This window comes from Acomys minous, assembly GCF_964271855.1.
Source record: "Acomys minous genome assembly, chromosome: 3".
NCBI lineage: Eukaryota > Metazoa > Chordata > Mammalia > Rodentia > Muridae > Acomys > Acomys minous.
In genome coordinates this window covers 71,961,823-71,981,382 of record NC_140485.1, presented here as the reverse complement: position 1 = coordinate 71,981,382, position 19,560 = coordinate 71,961,823, and the positions used below count along the sequence as shown (strand labels likewise).

The 19,560-nt window shown below is 48.8% G+C and overlaps 1 protein-coding gene across 2 annotated transcripts in view; it reads left to right on the top strand.

Moving 5' to 3' along the window:
* Positions 1–1,768: 1,768 nt before the first annotated feature.
* Positions 1,769–19,560, top strand: part of MYBL2 (MYB proto-oncogene like 2) — a 30,593-nt gene continuing 12,801 nt past the window's right edge. Inside the window, exons 1-6 of one of the 2 annotated variants that reach the window (XM_084775086.1) lie at positions 1,769–2,081; positions 6,462–6,558; positions 7,412–7,483; positions 8,767–8,859; positions 10,531–10,751; positions 15,471–15,630. In XM_084775086.1, the coding sequence (XP_084631212.1) occupies positions 2,062–2,081; positions 6,462–6,558; positions 7,412–7,483; positions 8,767–8,859; positions 10,531–10,751; positions 15,471–15,630 (663 nt within the window). In that variant the 5' untranslated portion in view covers positions 1,769–2,061. The remainder of the gene's footprint in view (positions 2,082–6,461; positions 6,559–7,411; positions 7,484–8,766; positions 8,860–10,530; positions 10,752–15,470; positions 15,631–19,560) is intronic. The other variant, XM_084775087.1, reaches the window with a different exon arrangement.

Sequence of the window (19,560 nt, the reverse complement as noted above, 5' to 3'; positions counted from 1 at the left end):
CCGTTCCTTACTGTAGCGCATGGGGCTCCTACCACTGCACCCCAAATAAAGTTCAGGAGAAAATAATCTAGAATTAGAGTTTGGGGAAGTCTGTACCTCAGTTTCTCCATCTGCTACCAGATAATACTACTATATAAGTCATTGGATTGGATTGTTAGGAAGATGAAATTAATTACATTTTACATGTGAAATGGTGACCAATACATAGAGAAAAATTTAAAACCAACCAACCAGCCAAACAAACAAACAAACAAAAGGTTAGGTGTGGCGGTACATCCCTTTAATCCCAGCACTCAGGAGGCACAGGCAGGCGGATCTTTGTGAGTTCGAGGCCAGCCTAGTCTAAAAAGTGAGTGCAGGGCAGCCATGGCTGTTACACCAAGAAACCCTGTCTCAAAAAACAAAGAAGCAAAAAAGTTAGTAATAATATATTTTAATGACCTTTTTTGTAAATAAGCTAACAGGCATGGGGAGAAGTTTGATAATTTGTCTGAGATAATGCAACTAGGAATCAACTCCCAGGAAGTCTGGCTGTGAAGCACACCACCAGTGCAGGGCAAATGTCCACATGGATTCCTCTGAAGAGAGAGTGGAGGCCAAAGCCTTGAATTAAGCCAGATTGAAACTTCTAAGTCTTCAGTCGGAGTGCTGACCACATGGCTCAGCAGTTAAAAACCCTGACTTATACAAATCCAGACGCCAGTTTGTATCCGGACCACCACTTTGCCGGGGGCGGTGGCGAACACCTGTGATCCCAGCATTCAGGGCAGCAGAGGCAGGCTGATCGCTGTGAGTTCGAGGCCAGCCTGGTCTACAAAGTTAGTCCAGGACAGCCAAGTCTACACAGAGAAACCCTGTCTCGGAAAAAAATAAAATAAGTCTTCATTCTTCTGTAGTAAATAAAGTTTGCAGAGTTGGACTGTCTTCAGGATGCCTCAGTTTTTGGAAAAGGGATCTGAGGCCTGAGCCCTGCCTAAAAGGTGATTGGCTGGGGCTCTTCCAGGCTCCTATCCTTTCTTTCAGGAAGTCCCAGTAAGGTGGCATTCAGAATTTAAGTGGTAAATGACAACCTAAAATGAACAACCATTGCTAAGAGAGTTGGTTTAAGCCATCAGAAATTGAGCTTAAGCCAACAAACCTTCAGCTGGGGCTTTCTACACCACCTGGGAAAGGCTGCTGGAATTCCAGGATGCTCCTATGGCGACTGGGGAAACGCGCCTGCCAGCAAGCAGAGAGATGGGCGGGAGACCCCAGTGGGGGGAGGTGTGGGGAGTTACTGGTCCAGATAAGGGCCCAAGCAATAGCTGGGAGGCTAAATATCCCCTTTCTGGGGTCGGCATGGTGATCTGGAAAACCTTTACAAGCTTGAATATGGAGTAAAAAAATTAATTTCGAGAAAAAAGAAGTTTAAGTTTCGTGAGAGAAATGTTGGCATTTTTAGCTGCGTCTTTCTGAGGCACCTGAAGCGAGATTTGCCAAGGAAAAGGCGCAACCCCAGTCAAAAGGGAGCGAGGGTGCTGTAGGGACAGGGGCTTAGACTAGAGCCGTGACAATTTGGGCGGGAAGATTCTCCCATTTGGCTCTCCTCATTTGCTTCGTTCAGTCTTTGCTGTGTGCGTTGCCCGAGCGCCTCGCCTCCCAAAATAGGTGTATCAGGGGGGAGTAGAGACCGCACGCAAGCCTCTGCCCTCAGGTAAACTACTCCCCTCCTCTCCTTAGGCTCCGCCCCTCCTGCTGGCCCCTCCTAGGGCTCTGGCGCGCGGGCTCCGCCCCTCGCCTCTTGAACACCACGCCCCTTCCGCACGCCCCGCCCCCGCGCTCGCGCGCCAGGTCCGGGCGGCGCCGACGTACTTGGCGGGAGATAGGAAAAGTGCTTCAGTGCGCTCTCGAGGCAGCTGCAGTTCCTGAGACGGCGCGACCAGACCTGCAGACGCGCTGACGCCTCAGAGCGCCGCCTGGGGCCGGGAGCAGCCGGAGCAGCTTGAGCCCTGACCCCGGCCCGGCTCCCGCTCCGGGCTCGGCCGGCGGGCGTAAGGGCGCGGCGCGGCCCGGGCCGGGGGGATGTCTCGGCGGACGCGTTGGTGAGAGACTGCGCTGGGGTTCTCGCCCCTCCCCTTCGGTCGGCTAACGTGAGATGGGGGTCCCGTCGGGAGCTGGACCTCACGCCGCCCGGTGCAGAGGCGCCGCCCGGTGCAGGGGTCGCGCCACTCTAAGGGACTCTAGGTATTTCTCGTCCGGGTTCTCGGGCCCAGGCCCGGGAGCCTGAAAGCGCGGGTTTCCCCCTCAAGACCGGGTCCCGGCCCTGGATCAGGTCCATCGTCTCCCGCCTAATTGCAGGGTGGGGAAGGAAGGCTGGTGCGCGCGGTGTCAGCTGGAGGCTCTTTACAAGGCAGGGAGAATGCCTTCCCTTGTGGGAGCGAGTGGAAGGCAGAAGTCTGGGAGACACTTGTCGTTCAAGAGTGGCTCGAATTTGTTGGCGGTCCTTTCTTGTTAGCATTCCGGGAAGCACAAAGCCCCTGGGCCCTCTGCGGGGAGTGCGGCCGGGGATTCATTGTCAGTCTCCTGGGAGGGGGGCGGGGAGGGGGGAATTCAGCGACCGGTTCGATTTGGTTTGGTTTCAGAAACCCTCTTCCTGTCCCATGCTAGTTTTGGGCAGCTGGGGCTGAGTAAAGAACGATGATGTGTAACGAGACCGCTCTGCCAGCAGCTGCTGGGCCAAAGGCTGGAACCTGGTTTCCCTCTTATTAGTTCCCCCAGGGGGCAAGTGGCTGGGTCAAGCCTGGACCTTTCTTCTTACACCTGTGTCCCTGGGGGCCTAGCCTAACCTCCGGGCTTTCCAGCCTCTTTAAGGCGTGGGTCCATAACGGGGGTCCTGCCGTGGTTTCCCTCCCTTCAATGGGAGTCTCTCCCATTGAAAACACCTTACCCCACGCCTACCAATGGCGGAACCGGGCTTAGTTTGAGGATACAGAGCAGAGATGCCCTGCTTGGTTACTTCCACAGAGTTCCTCGTGGCTGGAAAGCACTGGGTCCGTGGTACTAGTGAGTGTGATTTCTCATACCCCAGTTTCTAGGGGTTCATTGCCCAGGAAAATCGCCTGGAAGTTTTACACCCAGAGCCCCGGGGCTCATTGGAGGGACCCTTGAGAAGCATGGGCTCAGTGCCCTTGTATCCTCAGGAGCCTCGCTTTCTCTGCCACATGTTGTAACTCCCTTGTACCCCAGTGCCCCACTTCCCCCTTAGCCTCTGACTCACCTTTCCCTGGAGCACAGCCCAGAATGTACAAGGGCAAGAGAAAAGGGTATGTGTACAAAAATGCGACTTTTTTTTTTCTTAGTTAAGCCACACAGTGGCCTCTGCTATAGCTGTGAAGGGAGGGTGAGGGTGTAAAGGTGTGGAGCCTGACACAGTATAACCCTTGTTGGCTTCAGTTCTCACATCTGTTAAAAGAGACCTTGAGAATGTGTGAGAAGACATGTGGATGATGCGTGCTACCGTCTGTTTAATAGTGTCCTTAGTAAACGGCGCTGGAGCATCAGAGTTGTCTACACAGAATCCTTACATCCTGGGACATTGGTTGAGCTTCTCATAGAATCTGGGGCTTGGGCCATATTGGAGAAGCAAGCTCAATTAATTGTTTATACTTAGTAGCCTGGCGTGGCACCGCAGGCCTTTAATCCCAGCACTCAGGAGGCAGGTAAGTGGATCTCTGATAGTTCGAGGCCAGCCTGGTCTACAAAGCTAGTCTAGGACAGCTAGGGTGACACAGACACCCTGTCTTTGAAAAACAAAACAAAACAAAACAAAACCTACCAACCACAGCCTGGTGGTGGTGGTACATGTCTTTAATCGTAGCACTTGGGAGGCAGAGGCAGGCAGATTGTTGTGAGTCCAGGACAGCCAAGGCTACACAGAAACTCTGTCTCTAAAAGTCAGGACAAGGAGAGAGAGAGAGAGAGAGAGAGAGAGAGAGAGAGAGAGAGAGAGAGAGAGAGAGAGAGAGACACGCAGAGAGACACCCTACCCACAAAACATAGAAGATTTTGCTTCCTATTTTACAATGGTACAAAACAAATCTGCATTCCAGATCCAGTGACATGTATTGTTCGGTTTAGGAACTTTTCATTTCAATTAAAAAAATGTGAAACTGTTAAGGATCTAGTGTGCTGCATCTTTGCAAGTATTCATTCATTCACAAATCCACTCGTTCCCTGGGCAAATATTTCTTTTCGGCCTTTCTGTGCCAAGTTCCAGGATAAGAAGGTGGAGCTGACCTTTGTGGGTGATGTCAAGACCAGAAGTTGGAGTTGAGGGCAGGGCCTGGCTTTCCTAAGTGCTTTGGGCGTGTGGGAGTGACTGGGAAGCTGTGCTGAGTGTGAGGGAAGAAAGGCAAGCGTGTGTAGACACCAACAGAACCCTTTTGGGCACAAATCGTGCCTTGTCTTGCTTGTTTGGAGATCTCTGCTTTCTCAGTTACAAATGTATGCTCTTTGGTTGTATTTGTTAGAGGTGATTTGATGCAGGTCCTGGGAAATTGGGGAAGGATTAACAGCCTTCTATGTATAACTGATTGTTTTCCTTCCTTGCTTCCTTATGTATTTGTGTGTGGTTATGTGCAGGAGATCAGACACCCTCTTCTAATTCTGTATGCACCAGGCATAGATGTGGTGCACAGACATACATGCAGGCAAAAACATAGACACAGAAAATAAGTCTTTTAAAAAAAAAAAACCAGACAAAACAAAACAACCTAATGCGCCGGGCATGGTGGCGCATGCCTTTAATCCCAGCACTTGGGAGGCAGAGGTAGGCGGATCGCTGTGAGTTCGAGGCCAGCCTGGTCTACAAAGTGAGTCCAGGACGGCCAAGGCTACACAGAGAGACCCTGTCTCGAAAAACCAAAAAAAAAAAAAAAAAACAACCTAACGCCTGTAAGTTTGTTATTGAGAAGAAAAAAATGGGGCTATGGTTTTAAATATCATTTTGTGTTTGTGTTTTGAGGTAGGTCTGGCTAGCCCGTGCTAGCCTCAGTCTCAGCCTCCAGAGTGTGGGTTATGGCCTGGCTAAATATCAGACTTTGGGAAGAGTTTTTGGTTTGTATTTGTGGTGAGATGGGGAGGTTAGAAGCCAGGGCTTTGTGCATGCTGGACAATTTTATCCCAAAAACGAAGCATGCTTTAAAAGGAAAAGTAAAGCCAGGCATGGTGCCTGAATTTATAATCTCAGATTAAGGTAGGATTACCTTGAGGGCAGCCTGGGCTGCATAGCAAGGCTCCCTCAACAACAAACACAACAAAGTATGAGCTCAAGCTCCTGCTCGAGGTACAGATGGTTCGATAGATAAAGATGCTGGTGCACAGGCAGGCATACCACTAAATAAATGTAGTTTTTAAGGCCCATAAACCCTTTTCATTGAGAAGAAAACAGAGAGCAGAGGGCTGGACATGGTGGGGTGTGCCTTTAACACCAGCACTGGCTGCAGGATCTGAGTTTGGGGCCATCCTGGTCTACACAATGAGTTCTGGGACAGCCCGGAGAGAGAAACTGGCAGATGACGGAGACAGACTCTGAAAGACTGAGTCTGCTGGGCTTCAGATCCAGAACAGTGGACTCAGTTTCAAAAAAGAAACAACAACAACAACAACAAAAACAACAGAAGGCAAAAGTCTACTTGTAAGTTTGGCTTTTTTGTTTTGTTTTTCGAGACAGGGTTTCCCTGTGTAGCGTTGGCTATCCTGGACTCATTTTGTGGACCAGGCTGGCCAGGAACTCAGAGATCTGAACTCTGCTTCCCAAGTGCTGGGATTAAAGGCGTTCGCCACTCAGCCTGGCTTAAGTTTCTCTTTTGGTTTTTCCAGACAGCGTTTCTCTGTGTAACAGTCTGGCTATCCTGGACTCTTGTAGACCAGGCTGGCCTCAAACTCAACAGTGATCACCTGCCCGTGTCTCTCAAGTGCTGGGATTAAAGGCATGCACTACCACGCCCAGCTTTAAGTTTGTCTTTTTGAGACAGGGTTTTATTTAGCCCAGATTGGGCTTGAATTTATTGTGTAGTTAGGACAACCTTGAACCCTTACCTTTTCTACAAAACACCTGAGTGCTGGATTAACATACAGGCCACCGCACACGGCCTGTACCTACTTTTGTTTTGTTTTGGGGTGCGCGTGCAGTTTGAGACAGTTTTTCTGTGTAACAGCTCTGGCTGTCCTGGAACTCTCTCTGTAGTCCAGGCTAGCCTCAAACCACAGAGATCTGCCTGCCTCTGCCCCCCCCCCAAGTGCTGGGATTAAAGACGTGTGCCACCACCTCCTGGCCTGTACCTCCTTTTGTAAAAGTAAAAAAGAAAGGCCTGCTTCCCCAAACCGCTCTCCCTATGGTTGGCCTGACCTGGCCACACACCAGCATCCCCAGGTAAAGGAGTGTAAGTGTGCTGTCAATGACCTTTAGCTTACTTCCACAGTGAGGAGCTGGATGAGTATCACTACCAGGACTTTGCAGACTCCGACCTCCTGGAGCAGAGAGACAACAAGTGCAAGGTCAAATGGACGCACGAGGAGGTGAGCCATACAGCTGTTCCCCGGAACCAGGGAGGAGAGGGAAGATGGTGGTAGAGGGGTGAGGAGGTTGATCAGCCAGCCAAGCTTAGCTCTGTGTCTGATGTCTTCATCTAGGGACAGTGAGGAAGTTGATGGGCCATCTATCTACTGGGCCTCCTCAGAGCATTCTCACGCTCTAAAATCTGAGGACTAGAGAGTTAGTCCTCAGACCTCAGTTTCTGTCATGTGCTTCTTGCCCTTTATCTTAGTCGCTTTTCTGGTGTTACAGAGTAGGTAGCTTATAAAGGAGGCTTTATTCACCTCAGTGTTCTAGGGTGCATATATATATATATATATATGACATTATTACTGGTGGGGACTCTGTTTCCACTGCAATAAAGACCCATACGAGGCAGTGGCAAACTGGCATTTATAGCAGACTTATTCTCAGACTACTAATCAACTGATCCGTGTATTGATGATGCATTCTAAGGACAGAGACTGTGGCTTAAACACCCCCAACCCTCCTGGGACTGCATAGTGAGAATAAGTTTAAACTTGAGTTTTCTCTTTTCTGTCATCCTCTCCCGCCGTATCCCTCTTCCCGATCTCCTTTCCTCATCTGGCCTGCCTGCTTGCTTGCTTGTATATTTATTTATTTATTTTAAACCTATCTGCCTGGCTGAAGAGGCAGTCACTTAGCATCTTCTTTCCTTGAGGCGGATTTGTTGCTGCCTGCTACTGTGACTAATATTGACACTTAGTAGGTACTCAACTCAGTTCCTGAGTGAATGTATGAATGTGACTGTATCATGGCGTCTATAAGACTTTCCACACACGTGAGCTAAGCCCTGTGTCTTTCTTACATTGACAGGATGAACAGCTGAGGACCCTGGTGAGGCAGTTTGGACAGCAAGACTGGAAGTTCCTGGCCAGCCACTTTCCTGTGAGTGTTGCTCCTCCACAGGGCAAGGGTTCTGGGTGGCCTCTAGTGAATGGTGCTTAGAAAGCATAAGTGTGGCTGGGAGGCCTGGCATCCCAGCACATGGGGTGGCAGAGGCAGGCAGATCTCTGAGTTCAAGGATAGTCAGGACCACACAGAGAAACCCTGTCTTGAAAAACAAAGAAAACAAACAAACAAAGCATTAACAACAACAACAACAAAAAACCCAATCACCACAAACCAGAAAGCACCCAATAAGAAGGTCTCCACACAGCTGCTGTAGCATGTCCTTAGTCCTGGGCCCAAAGGAATGTTTGTATTCCTTCCTGCAAGTCAGGAGCAAGTGGACACTTAGTTCTGGGCCATGATCTTGAAACCGAGGGGCAGCATCAATGGGGCCAACTTCAAGCTGAGGTTCCCGCACAGGAGACTGGAGCTACTACACCAAACATTTAGAGACCCCTGAGGATAAGAGTTCCCTTCCAACTCCTTCCCAAGAGAAATGTCCTCCAAGAGGAAAGCAGGAACCACAGAACTTTTTTTTGTTTTGTTTTGTTTTGTAGACTAGGCTGGCCTTAAACTCATAGCCATCCCCCTGCCTCTGCCTCCAAGTGCTGGGATTAAAGGCTTGTGCCACCATGCCCGGGTTCCATAGAACTTTTATAGACTTTGCTTTGTTTTGTTTTGTTGTTTTTCGAGACAAGGTTTCTCTGTGTAGCCCTGGCTGTCCTAGACTTGCTTTATAGATTAGGCTGGCCTCGAACTCATAGTGATCTACCTGCCTCTGCCTCCCTAGTGCTGGGATTAAAGGCATGTGCCACCATGCCTGGCTGTTTTTTTTTTGTTGTTGTTGTTGTTTTGTTTTTTTGTTTTTAAATAAGTACAGTGTTCTGCCTGCATGTACACCTGTATGCCAGAAGAGGGCACCAGATCTCATTATAGATGGTTGTGAGCCATCATGTGGGTGCTGGGAATTGAGCTCAGGACCTTTGGTAGAGCAGGCAGTGCTCTTAACCTTGAGCTATCTCTTCAGCCCCCTTATAGACTTTGAGATAGTGCACATACTAGGTTCAGAGGATGGGACGCCCCTTTCCACAGGGCCTGTGTTTGTCCTTTGAGGCAAAAATAATTTACCCATGTTCTGGTGGATCGGCCTCTGGTGTGTGGCGGGTGTATGGCACGTAAGGCACAGCTACCTGAAGTATGCGTGCATTCTTGGCCCCTGGCTCAGGGCTCAACCAGAGTTGAATTGTATGGTCTCAGAATTCTTTCTGTTCCTGTTCCAGAACCGCACAGACCAGCAATGCCAGTACCGGTGGCTGAGAGTTTTGAATCCAGACCTTGTTAAGGGACCATGGACCAAAGAGGAAGATCAGAAGGTAAATGTTGGCATACACAGTGGGCTTTCACCACTGCCAGTGAGTCTAAACATGCCAAAACCACACCCAATTTAATCCTAAGTGTCTTTAGAGGGAAGTGAAGTGTGTGTGTGTGTGTGTGTGTGTGTGTGTGTGTGTGTGTGTTTTGAGGAGAGCTTTGTAGCCTGGCTGGTCTCATATTTGTGATGGGATATTGAAACTCACAGTGTTCCTCAGACCTCAGCCTTCTGAGGGCTGGGCTTATAGTGGCCACCTTTCCATGAATTTAACTGATAACTGTGCCTGCCACAATGACCATGGAAAGGTGATGGGTGGTACCCACAAGGGGCTTGCTGCCATTGATGCTACAATGATATGGTAGATATGAAACCAATGGCAAGGCTCTCCAACACTGAGCTACACCTCCCTTCTAGAATTTTTTTTTTCCTTTTTGAATCAGGTTCTCAGGTTGCCTGGGCTGACTCAAACTTGCTGTGTAACCAAAGCTGGACTTAAACTCCTGATTCTGCGCTCTTTGTCCCATGTGCTAGCATTACAGGTGTTTGCCACATTCGACATTTTAAGGCCTTGGGTCTGTAGTGCATAGTCCTGTGAGGTGGGTTATTTCCATGCTATCGGCAGGCAAACCAAGGCACAGAGCTATGGCCACCCTGTGCTGCTTTTCTCTAGCTCTTTTGTAGAGCTTTGGAACATCTCCCTGGTGTTAACCCGTAACCTGCCATTTTATGTTGGCAGGCACAGCGCCCAAGAAAAGCAGGGCACAAAGGGCATTGTAGGCGCACACTAGTATCCACATTGGGTGTGACTGCTGAAAGAAATTTAAATCACAGCAAACTGGGTGTGGTGATGCACTTCTGTAATCCCAGCACTGGAGGGGTGGAGGCAGGAGGATTAGGAGTTTAAAAAGCGACCCTATTCTACACAGTGAGACCCTGTGTCAAATTGTTTTACCTACCCAGATGAAATAGAATATTTCCACACAAAAGTTCTTAGCTGCGGCTGTGTGCACATAAAAATACGTGTGTATCAAGAATTGAGAGGGGAGCCTGTCAGTGGTAGCACACACCTTTAATCCCAGCACTCGGGACGCAGAGGCAGGAGGATTGCTGCGAGTTCGAGGCCAGCTTGGTCTACAAAGTGAGTCCAGGACAGCCAAGGCTACACAGAGAAACCCTGTCTCGAAAAACCAAAAATCAAAACAAAACAAAACAAAAAAGAACGGAGAGGAGAGCCAGGCAGTGATCGCTCACACGGGAGGCAGGGCCAGGCCGATCTCTGTGAGTTTGACACTGGCCTGGTCTACAGAGCAGTTCCAGGACAGCCAGGGGCTACTGGGGAAACCTTGTTTGAAAAAGCTAAAACAAACAAAGAATTGGGGCGGGGCCTAGCTCAGGTGGCTGGGATTGTTATGGCTTGTGTCCTGAGCAAGAGAGGCTTGCTAAGCAGTGATTGAAGACTGAAATGTAACTCTATGTAACCATGACTTGAGGCTCCATGACCCTGATCTCCACAGAGGTGCTGAAAGGATTTGTCACCATGTGTGTTTGCTTGGGGCTGACTTCTCAGGCTTATAGCGCTATAAAGGTCCTTTGAGGTGAGACCCACCTGGGTATTGTGATGTTAAGTGAAGGTGGTGGAGGGGCTGGTCTTCCTACTGATGTTTTCCTCAAGGTCATTGAGCTGGTGAAGAAGTACGGCACAAAACAGTGGACGCTGATTGCCAAGCACCTGAAGGGCCGCCTGGGGAAGCAGTGCCGAGAGCGCTGGCACAACCACCTCAACCCTGAGGTGAAAAAGTCCTGCTGGACCGAGGAGGAAGATCGCATAATCTGTGAGGCCCATAAAGTCCTGGGCAACCGCTGGGCTGAGATCGCCAAGATGCTGCCAGGGAGGTGAGTGAGCTGCCTTCTGGTAGGCAGGGGATGGGCAGGGTGCTGTTCCAGAAGGTGAGTGTCCCCGAGTACTGCGGATAGTCCTTTGCGCTCTAACGTTCAACCAACCTTGTCTCTGGGTCTCCCGGAGAACAGGTATCAGAAGGAAGAAAAGTGGCTGTCCCAGGAGCCACTTGGACAGCACCAGAAGTCAGATTGGACTCTGTTAAAAGGAATATGGTGAAGCTGCTAGTTGCTGTCCCCATCTCCTCTTTTCTACTAAGTAAGACCCGTCCTTTGTATTTGGAGACAGGGACTTGCTGTGTATCCATACTGGTGTTGAACCCAGGCTGACTTCAAACTTGTGACCTGGCCTCCCAGTGCTGTGGATGTGGGTGGGTGGTGTGCACCATGTCTAGCCAGTCTCCATATTTATGATGTTGTTGCTTTTAAGATTATTATACTTGTGGGTTCTTTTTATTTTGTTTTTATGTGTATGAGTGTTTTGCCTGCTTGTGTGTCTGTACCATGTGCATGCCTGGTGCCTGAGAAGGCCAAAAGAGGGCATTGGGTGCCCTAGGGCTACAGTTAAGAGTAGTGAGCTGCTCCGTGGGTGCTGGGAATCAACTCCACATCCACTGGAAGAGGATTCGTGTTTTTAGCTGCTGGACCATCGGTCTCCTCAGCCCCTGTGATGTTTTTCTTCTTGGTGTTTGGCCATGGAAGATGTAGCTTCCTAGGACTCTCCAACCCTCAGTGCTTCCCCAGTGCCCATGGCCTCCTATTGTTCTAGGTCCTTTTCTGTCGCTGTGATAAAACACTCACCTAGAGCAAGGGGGGGGGGGGGGAAGGTTTGTTTATTTGCCTCATGCTTTCAGATCACAGTTAATCATTGAGGGAAGTAAAGCAAGACCTTGAAGCCAGAACCAAGGAGGAGCACTGCTCGCCTGCTTGTTTCTAGCCTACTTGCACACTCATACTTAGCAAACAGAGACAGGGTCCTTACATAGCCGTAGCTGTTCTTGAACTCTCAGTGTCCACCAGGCCGGCCTTGATCTCACAGAGTGCTGGGATTAAAGGCAGGTGCTACCAATGCCCCGATGACTATCAAGTTGTTAATTAAAATGAACTAGATGCTGGGTGGGGTGGCGGCGGCAGTTCACATCTTTACCTCGGCACCTGGGAGGCAGAGGCAAGTGGATCACTGAGTTCAAGGCTAGCTTGGTCTATATAGAGAGTTCCAAGACAGCCAGGGTTACATAGAGACCCTGTGTTGGGGCATGTGGGGAGCTGACTAGGATTTCTATTATATCCCATGGCTCTAATTTTTTTGTTTGTTTGTTTTTCGAGACAAGCTCTCTCTGTGTATCCTTGACTGTCCTGGACTTGCTTTGTAGACCAGGCTGGCCTCGAACTCACAGCAATCCGCCTGCCTCTGCCTCCCGAGTGCTGGGATTAAAGGCGTGTGCCACCAATGCCCGGCTGTGGCGCACACTTTTAATCCCAGCACTTGGGAGGCAGAAGCAGGCGGATTGCTGTGAGTTCGAGGCCAGCCTGGCCTACAAAGTGAGTCCAGGATGACCAAGGCTACACAGAGAAACCCTGTCTCGAAAAAAAAAAAAAAAAGTGTGCGCCACCAATGCCCGGGTGACTCCACTTTTTAGTTAGGACAACTTATACTATTATTGCCTCAACCATAGAGCTCCAGTACCACTACTGTCTATGTGTATATTTCTTTATCTGGCTTTTGTTCTTCCTAAGTGTTCCCCTTTCACAGATTTTTCTTTCTTGGCTGTCCTGGACTCGCTTTGTAGACCAGGCTGGCCACGAACATACAGAGATCCTCCTATCTCTGCCTCCCCAAGTGCACCACCAAGCCCTATGAGGATCTTCTTTAAACCTCAAAGACCATTTTTATTAGAGTTTGATTTGATGGAGAGAAAGTCATGCCTTTTAAGTTAGGCATGAAATAGAAATAGCTTATGTAGAAAGGTGAAAGCGCGCAGGTATGGCAGCACACACCTTTAATCTCAGCACTTGGGAGGCAGAAGCAGGTGGATCCCTGAGTTAGAGGCCAGCCAGGTCTACAGAGTGAGTTCCAGGACAACAGGACTACACAGAGAAACCCTGTTTTGAAAAACTGAGTGGTTTGTATGTCAGGGGCGGGGGGTGGGGGGGGGGCAGAGAGGGGGTAGGAAGAAGAGTTAAAGCAGGGGTAGAGAGATGGCTCAATAGTTAAGAGCGCTTGCTGCCCTTGTGGAGGACTGGCTCCCACCACCCACACGGTGGCTCACAGCCCTCTAACTCACTTCCACAGCATCTGACGTCCTCTCCTGGCCTCTGCACGCACTGCATGTGTGCTGTCCGCAGACATGCACGCAGACGGGGCACCCGTTCCTTTGAGTTCAAGACTGTTTTCTCTGTTGTAAAGTTGGATGTCTTTGGCCTCTTACTGTTAGAATTCTCCTGTTTTGTTTACTTCCTTGTTTTAGTGGATGCATCCTTCCTTAGCATCCTGAGCTCAAATTTGTTGTTGTTGTTGTTGTTGTTGTGGTTTTTTGAGACAGAGTTTCTCTGTGTAGCCTTGGCCATCCTGGACTCACTTTGTAGACCAGGCTGGCCTTGAACTCACAGCGAACCACCTGCCCCTGCCTCCCAAGTGCTGGGATTAAAGGCATGTGCCACCACGCCTGGCTCTGAGCTCCATTTTTATTTCGCATTTAATAGATGATATGAGTAGATGTAGAATTTGAAAATAATTTTTGTTCAGAATATTGAGACTATTTTGTGATCTTCTCAACTTTCTCCTGTTTTCTCTTTGATTTGATTTCCTGAGAAATTTCTTGGTTTTATTGTTTGCTCTCTTGTTTTTTTTTGTTTTTGTTTTTTCGAGGCAGGGTTTCTCTGCGTAGCCCTGGCTGCCCTGAACTCCTAAAGGCCAAGCTGGCCTTGAACTCACAGTGATCCTCCTGTCTCTGCCTCCCTGAGTCCTAGGATGACATGTATGCGCCACCAAGCCCAACTGGTTCAGTTTTTTTTACTTTTCAATCCTTTGGAAATTATTTTGACTGAGAAGTTTTATTTTCTAAATTCTCACTCCTTTTCTGGACCAAGTTCTTAATGTATGTTTGCAACTGCTTATTTCACTGTTGATATTATGTAAAAAGATCAAAGGGCAAAACTCCTTCCCTGCACTGTGGGTTTGTCTAGTGCAGCCTGTTCTCAATCTTTGGGTTGTACCCCTTTGGAGGTCAAATTACCCTTTCATAGGGGTTGCTCAAGACTGTTGGAAACCACAGACATTTACATTACAATTCATAACAGCAAATTTACATTACTCTGTAGCAAGCAAAATAATTTTATGGTTAGGGGGTCATCACAACATGTGGAACTGTATTAAAGGGTCGCAGAATCATTAGGAAGGTTAGAACCCAGTGCTTTTTCTCTTTGTTTTTCTCTTCCTAATTGGCTAAACTGGAGGTTCGCATTGGAGAAATGCTGGTCTGCAGCTGCCCTTTGCAGCTTTGAGGATGGTTTAGAACCATGCACACTGGCTGTGCTTATCTGCTGATGTCCTTTACTGCGGGAGTCTGGCGTCTGCCAGCCCTTTGGGAGGATATTCCAAGAACTAATGGGATTTCTCTGGAGTTACTCATTTCCCTGAGGGGGTAGATAAGGAGACTGTTGCCTGGGCTGACAGGGCCAGGTAGAAGAGGGCTTGGAATCTCAGCTCCAGGGTGCAGATTTCCATGGAGCCCCAGTTTCTGTCCTGTGTACTGTTTCTGTTCTTTGGCCATGGTTGCTGGGCTTCTTCTTTCTAAGGAGGAAACCTCCCTCTTCCTGCCAGGAGGTGAGGGTCAGGAGCTCAGCTGCTCTGCTTAACCTGTGGCTCCTCTGCGCTCCTCACTCTGTCTGCTTGCTTGAGTCCTGGGGCTCCTGGAGTTCTGAGAGGAACCTTGGGGTGAACCAGTTCTTGCTAGAATCCTCCTGTAGGGTCAGTTTGGTTGCAGCTCCTAGTCTGCTGGGCTCACTGTTGCTTGCCTGACGGCTTCACGTTCTGATTGCTTCTAACTTCTGATTTGCTGCCACTTCCTCCCTGTCCTACTATACCTTTGCTTTGAGTCTTTGTTGGTGCAGTGTGGTCCTAGGAGGAAGAGTACAGAGGAGGCCAGGCGATAAGTGTCTCCCAAGGCCTAACTGCCTGTTTTAATAACTTAAACTCCAGCGTGTGATCTTTGAGGCCTCCCTTGATTCTTGGTTGGAGCTCAGAACCTTTTCCCTGTGTGGCGTGATTTGCCTTGGTCATGCCAGTAGCCTGGGTCTTCATCTGCAGACGTCACCTTGGTTGGCTTGGTGGCCCTGAGCCACTCTTCCGCCTTCTAGTCCCACTGCTGCTGGGCTCTGCCCGCTCCTTCTAGCGCTTGGACTGGCCTTGCGTGCCTGCTGCCGTGTCCTGTTGTGAGGCCCAGCAGCTTGCCGGCAGTTCCCACTGCTCTTTCTTTAGAGAAGCTTTGTGGGTCCGTCCAGCTTTCATGTACTCAGTCGTCCTGCCATCAGGTCTGTATTTGCTTATTTCATGGAGATAAGAGGAAATTTGCTAAACCATCAAAGGGCTGGAAACAGTGAGACTTCATTGTAGAGCTGAGCCTTACAGATGTGGGGACACGCTGCAGCGGGGCAGGAGAAGCCTCAAGCCGCAGCTGAGAGCGGCGAGTCAGAGGCCCCGGATCTCTCCCACAGGACGGACAATGCTGTGAAGAACCACTGGAACTCCACCATCAAAAGGAAGGTAGACACGGGGAGCTTCCCAAACGAGACCAGAGACTGCAAGCCTGTCTACCTGCTTTTGGAGCTGGAGGACAAGGACCGCTGCCACAGCGCCCAACCTGTGGAGGGCCAGGTGAGGGCAGCCTTGCTCGGGCTCTGGGCTCCATTCCAGCGTGGTTGGTTTGCTTTATTTCCTGGTTATCTGACCCTATCTCCTCAGTCCTTCACCAGAGCTACTCACTCATTTCTTCCGTTGAGCCGAATGTGTTTCTAGGGCTTTCCTTGTGACGGAGCCCTCGTTTGCCTACAGGAGAGGAGAGCTGGCCTCATGGATGACACTGAGGACTGGCTTGGAGAGGAGTTCTCAGCCTCCTGTCCCTTCAGCTGCTTTTTTCTCAGTTATGTCTCTTTCCAATCTGCAAACTGAAAGTGTGTGTGTGTGTGTGTGTGTGTGTGTGTGTGTGTGTGTGAGAGAGAGAGAGAGAGAGAGAGAGAGAGAGAGAGAGAGAGAGAGAGAGAGAGCGCACAAGCGCCCAAGTTGAAGTCAGTAGACAGCTTGATCATGGTGAGCCCCCCTGCCTCCCCCATTTCGGTCTTTTGAGACAGGGTCTCCCTGTGTAGTTCTGGCGGTCCTGAACCTTGCTGTGCAGGTCAGGCGGGACTCCAACTCAAGAGAGATCTAACTGCCTCTGCCTCCCAAGTGCTGGAATTAAAGGTGTGTGCCACTGTGTCCGGCCTTCAGAGGCCAGCTTATTGGTTCTCTCCTTCTGCCATTGGCAGTTTCAGCTCACTCTACCTGCTGAACCATCTCACCAACCTGTTTCTAATTTTAAAACATTTATTATGTGTATGTGTGTACCATGTGCACGCAGGAGTCTGCAGAGATCAGTTGAGGGCACTAGAACCCCTGAGCTGAAGCTACAAGGGGTTGTGAGTCTCCATGTTGGTCCTGGGAACTGAACCTGAGTCCTGCAAGAACAGTAAAGACCTCATAATTGCTGAGTAATCTTGATACCTCCCTATTTGCCATTTTAAAAAAAGATCAGATTTATTGTGTTATAAGATGTATTGGCATTCTCCCAGCACTCGGGAGGCAGAGGCAGGTGGATCACTGAGTTCGAGGCCAGCCTGGTCTACAAAGCGACTCCAGGATAGCCAAGGCTACACAGAGAAAACCTGTCTTAAAAACAACAAAACCAAAAAAAAAAAAAAAACCAAAAAACAAAAACAAAACCCACATGCATTGGCATTCAGCATATATAATTAATTATGATAAGAGGCACACTGCATTTATAGCTGCTTAACCATACCATAACCAAGATGTCTGTATTACCATTTACCCAGAATCTTTTGTGCTTTTTTGTTACCCTTTATCTCCCTAATGTGTTTTCTATCTATAATTTCCACAGTTATAAACAATGAAACTGATATGTGCATATGCTAAATCTCCATTCCAAAAGAACTATATTTTTCTCCTTTTTAAGAAATACATTTTTATGCTCATGTATATGTGTGTGGTGAGTATAAGCCCATGTGTAGAGGTCAAAGGGTAACCTTTGGGTGTCAGTAGTTCTCTTCTTCTGCCTTGGATTCTGGACATTGAACTCAGGTTGTCAGGCTTGTGCAGCGAGCACTGTCACCCTACAAGCCACCTTGCTGCACGTCCTACCCACCCACCCCTGGTTTTTGGAGACAGGGCATTTTACCCCGGCTGAGCTTCCCCCGTAGTTCAGGATAGCCTTGAACTTCTGTTCTTCTGCATCCTTTCCAGAGTGCTGGAGTTGCATGCATATGCCCTACACATGCCCAGTTTATCTGGTGTATTAGGCAGGGTCTCTAGAGGAACAGAGCTTATGGGATGGATATATAATCTATATAAATCCCCATTATACATATACACGTTTATAAAATGGGGATTTATTAGAGTGACTACAGGCTGTGGTCCAGCTTTTCCAACAGTGCCTGCCTAGTCATGTATGGTCCAATAGTTAATTAGTTGTTCAATCCACTAGACCGATGTCTCAGCTGGCCTTCAGTGTGTGCTGCAATCCTGAAGAAGGAAGGCTCTAATGGCAGAGAAGGAATGGACTTGCCAGCGAGAGTCAGAGCAAGCAGGCAAAGGGCAAAAGTTTCCTTCTTCCGTGTCCTCTATAGAGGCTGCCAGCAAAAAGTGAGGCCCAGATTAAAGGTGGATCTTCCCACCACAAAAGATCAGGGTTAAAAGCGGGTTTCCCCACTTCAAAGACTTAATTAAGAAAAATCCCTCACAGATGTCCCAGCTGCTTGGGTTTCAAAAGTTAATTCCAGATGTAGTCGAGTTGACAACCAAACCCAGCCATCTCACTAGGGCTTCCTGCCGCTGAACAGTCACTCTAGCAACTGACTTACAAGGCTAGCACCCAGGCATTATTTATTTTTTTAAAGGTTTATTTTATTACTATATATACAGTGCTCTACCTGCACATACACTTGCAGGCCAGAAGAAGGCATCAGATCACATTATTATAGATGGTTATGAGCCACCATGTGGTTCCTGGGACTTGAACTCAGGACCTCTGGAAGAGTGGACAGTACTCTTAACCTCTGAGCCATCTCTCCAGCCCCCCAGGCATTATATTTTAAACCCCGACTCCAGTGATTTGTTTTTTACACAAAGGTCAAGAAACTTATCTTTAAAGTTCAGATTGGAAAACAAAGATGACAGTGTGAAGATTTCATAGCAAACAGCCCCCCCTGTGTTGTCTGCTTTTTGTGAGCGGGGCTAGTTAATGGCATGTGTGTTTGTTTTGAACCCTTCATACTTTCTGCTGAGAGGAGACTTGCTTATTCCAGCTTCCTGCTAGAGGTGAGTTCTAGATTCTGAGAATTTGATCTCCTGATGATGACAAATGCAGCTCTGTAGAGGGGCTATGAAATTGAAATTGTAGAGAAGGGTGGAAGAAAGCAAAAAGGTGTCTTCTCTAGTCCAACTCCCTGGAGGTCCCCTTAAGAAGAAGTCTGCTTCTGCAGTTTCCTGCATATCTAAGCAGTAGTATGCTTTCAACCAGAGGCTTCTGACCTAAAGAAAAAGCATCCACCAGGGGAGCTGTGAGCCTAGGGTGCAGTGGTGCCACCAAAGGTCCTGCTTTGCAGAAAGTCAGCTGATTGACGTGCACCTTTCTTTGACGCTGTTGTCTGAAGCTCTGGCCTTCCCTTGGTGGATCTGAGCCCCACATGGGCCCATAGCACAGGAGACCAGCTCAGCCTTTGTCTCACCCGCCCCTCTCTGGCTTGCTTTTGTTTTCAGTGTTTTATTACATTTATCTTGTGTAAGTGTGTGTTGGAGAAGGAGCATGCACACCGCTAGGTAGAGGTGAAAGGACATCTTGCCAGAGTTCACTCCTACTGTGTGGGTGCCAGGGATTGAACGCATCAGTTTTCTTTGTCAGTGTTAGGATAAAGCGTGTAATTTTAGACTCTATAATAAGCATCCAGAAGAGGTTCAGGAATAAAGGGAAAGTTCCCGAGCATGCTTGAGATTGGCCCCACCCCCATCCCATTCCAAAGGGCCTTGTTCTTGTTAGATAAGCACCCTCCCACAGACCTGCAGCCCCAGGTCTCAGCTCAGTGTCCCATTTGCCAGACTTGCATTAACTTTCTGTATTACTTGTGTGTCCCTTTAGGATTTACTTTATCTAGGGCTGGGTGCCTGGGCCCAAGCCTTTAGTCCCAGCGCCCTGAAGGTAGAGGTCGGTTACATAGAGACTTCCAAGCTAACTGTGGCTACATAGAGATCCTGCCTCAAAAAAAGAGAGGGAAAAAAGAAAAACCGAATTACTACTTTTTTTTTTTTTTTTTTTGAGACAGGGTTTCTCTGTGTAGCCTTGGCTGTCCTGGACTTGCTCTGTTGACAAGTTGGCCTCGAACTCACAGCGATCCACCTGCCTCTGCCTCCCGAGTGCTGGGATTAAAGGCGTGTGCCACCACGCCTGGCCATACATTTTTTATTTTTTTATGTGCATTAGTGTGAAGGTGTCAGATTCCCTGGAACTGGAGTTACAGACAGTTGTTAGCTGCCATGTAG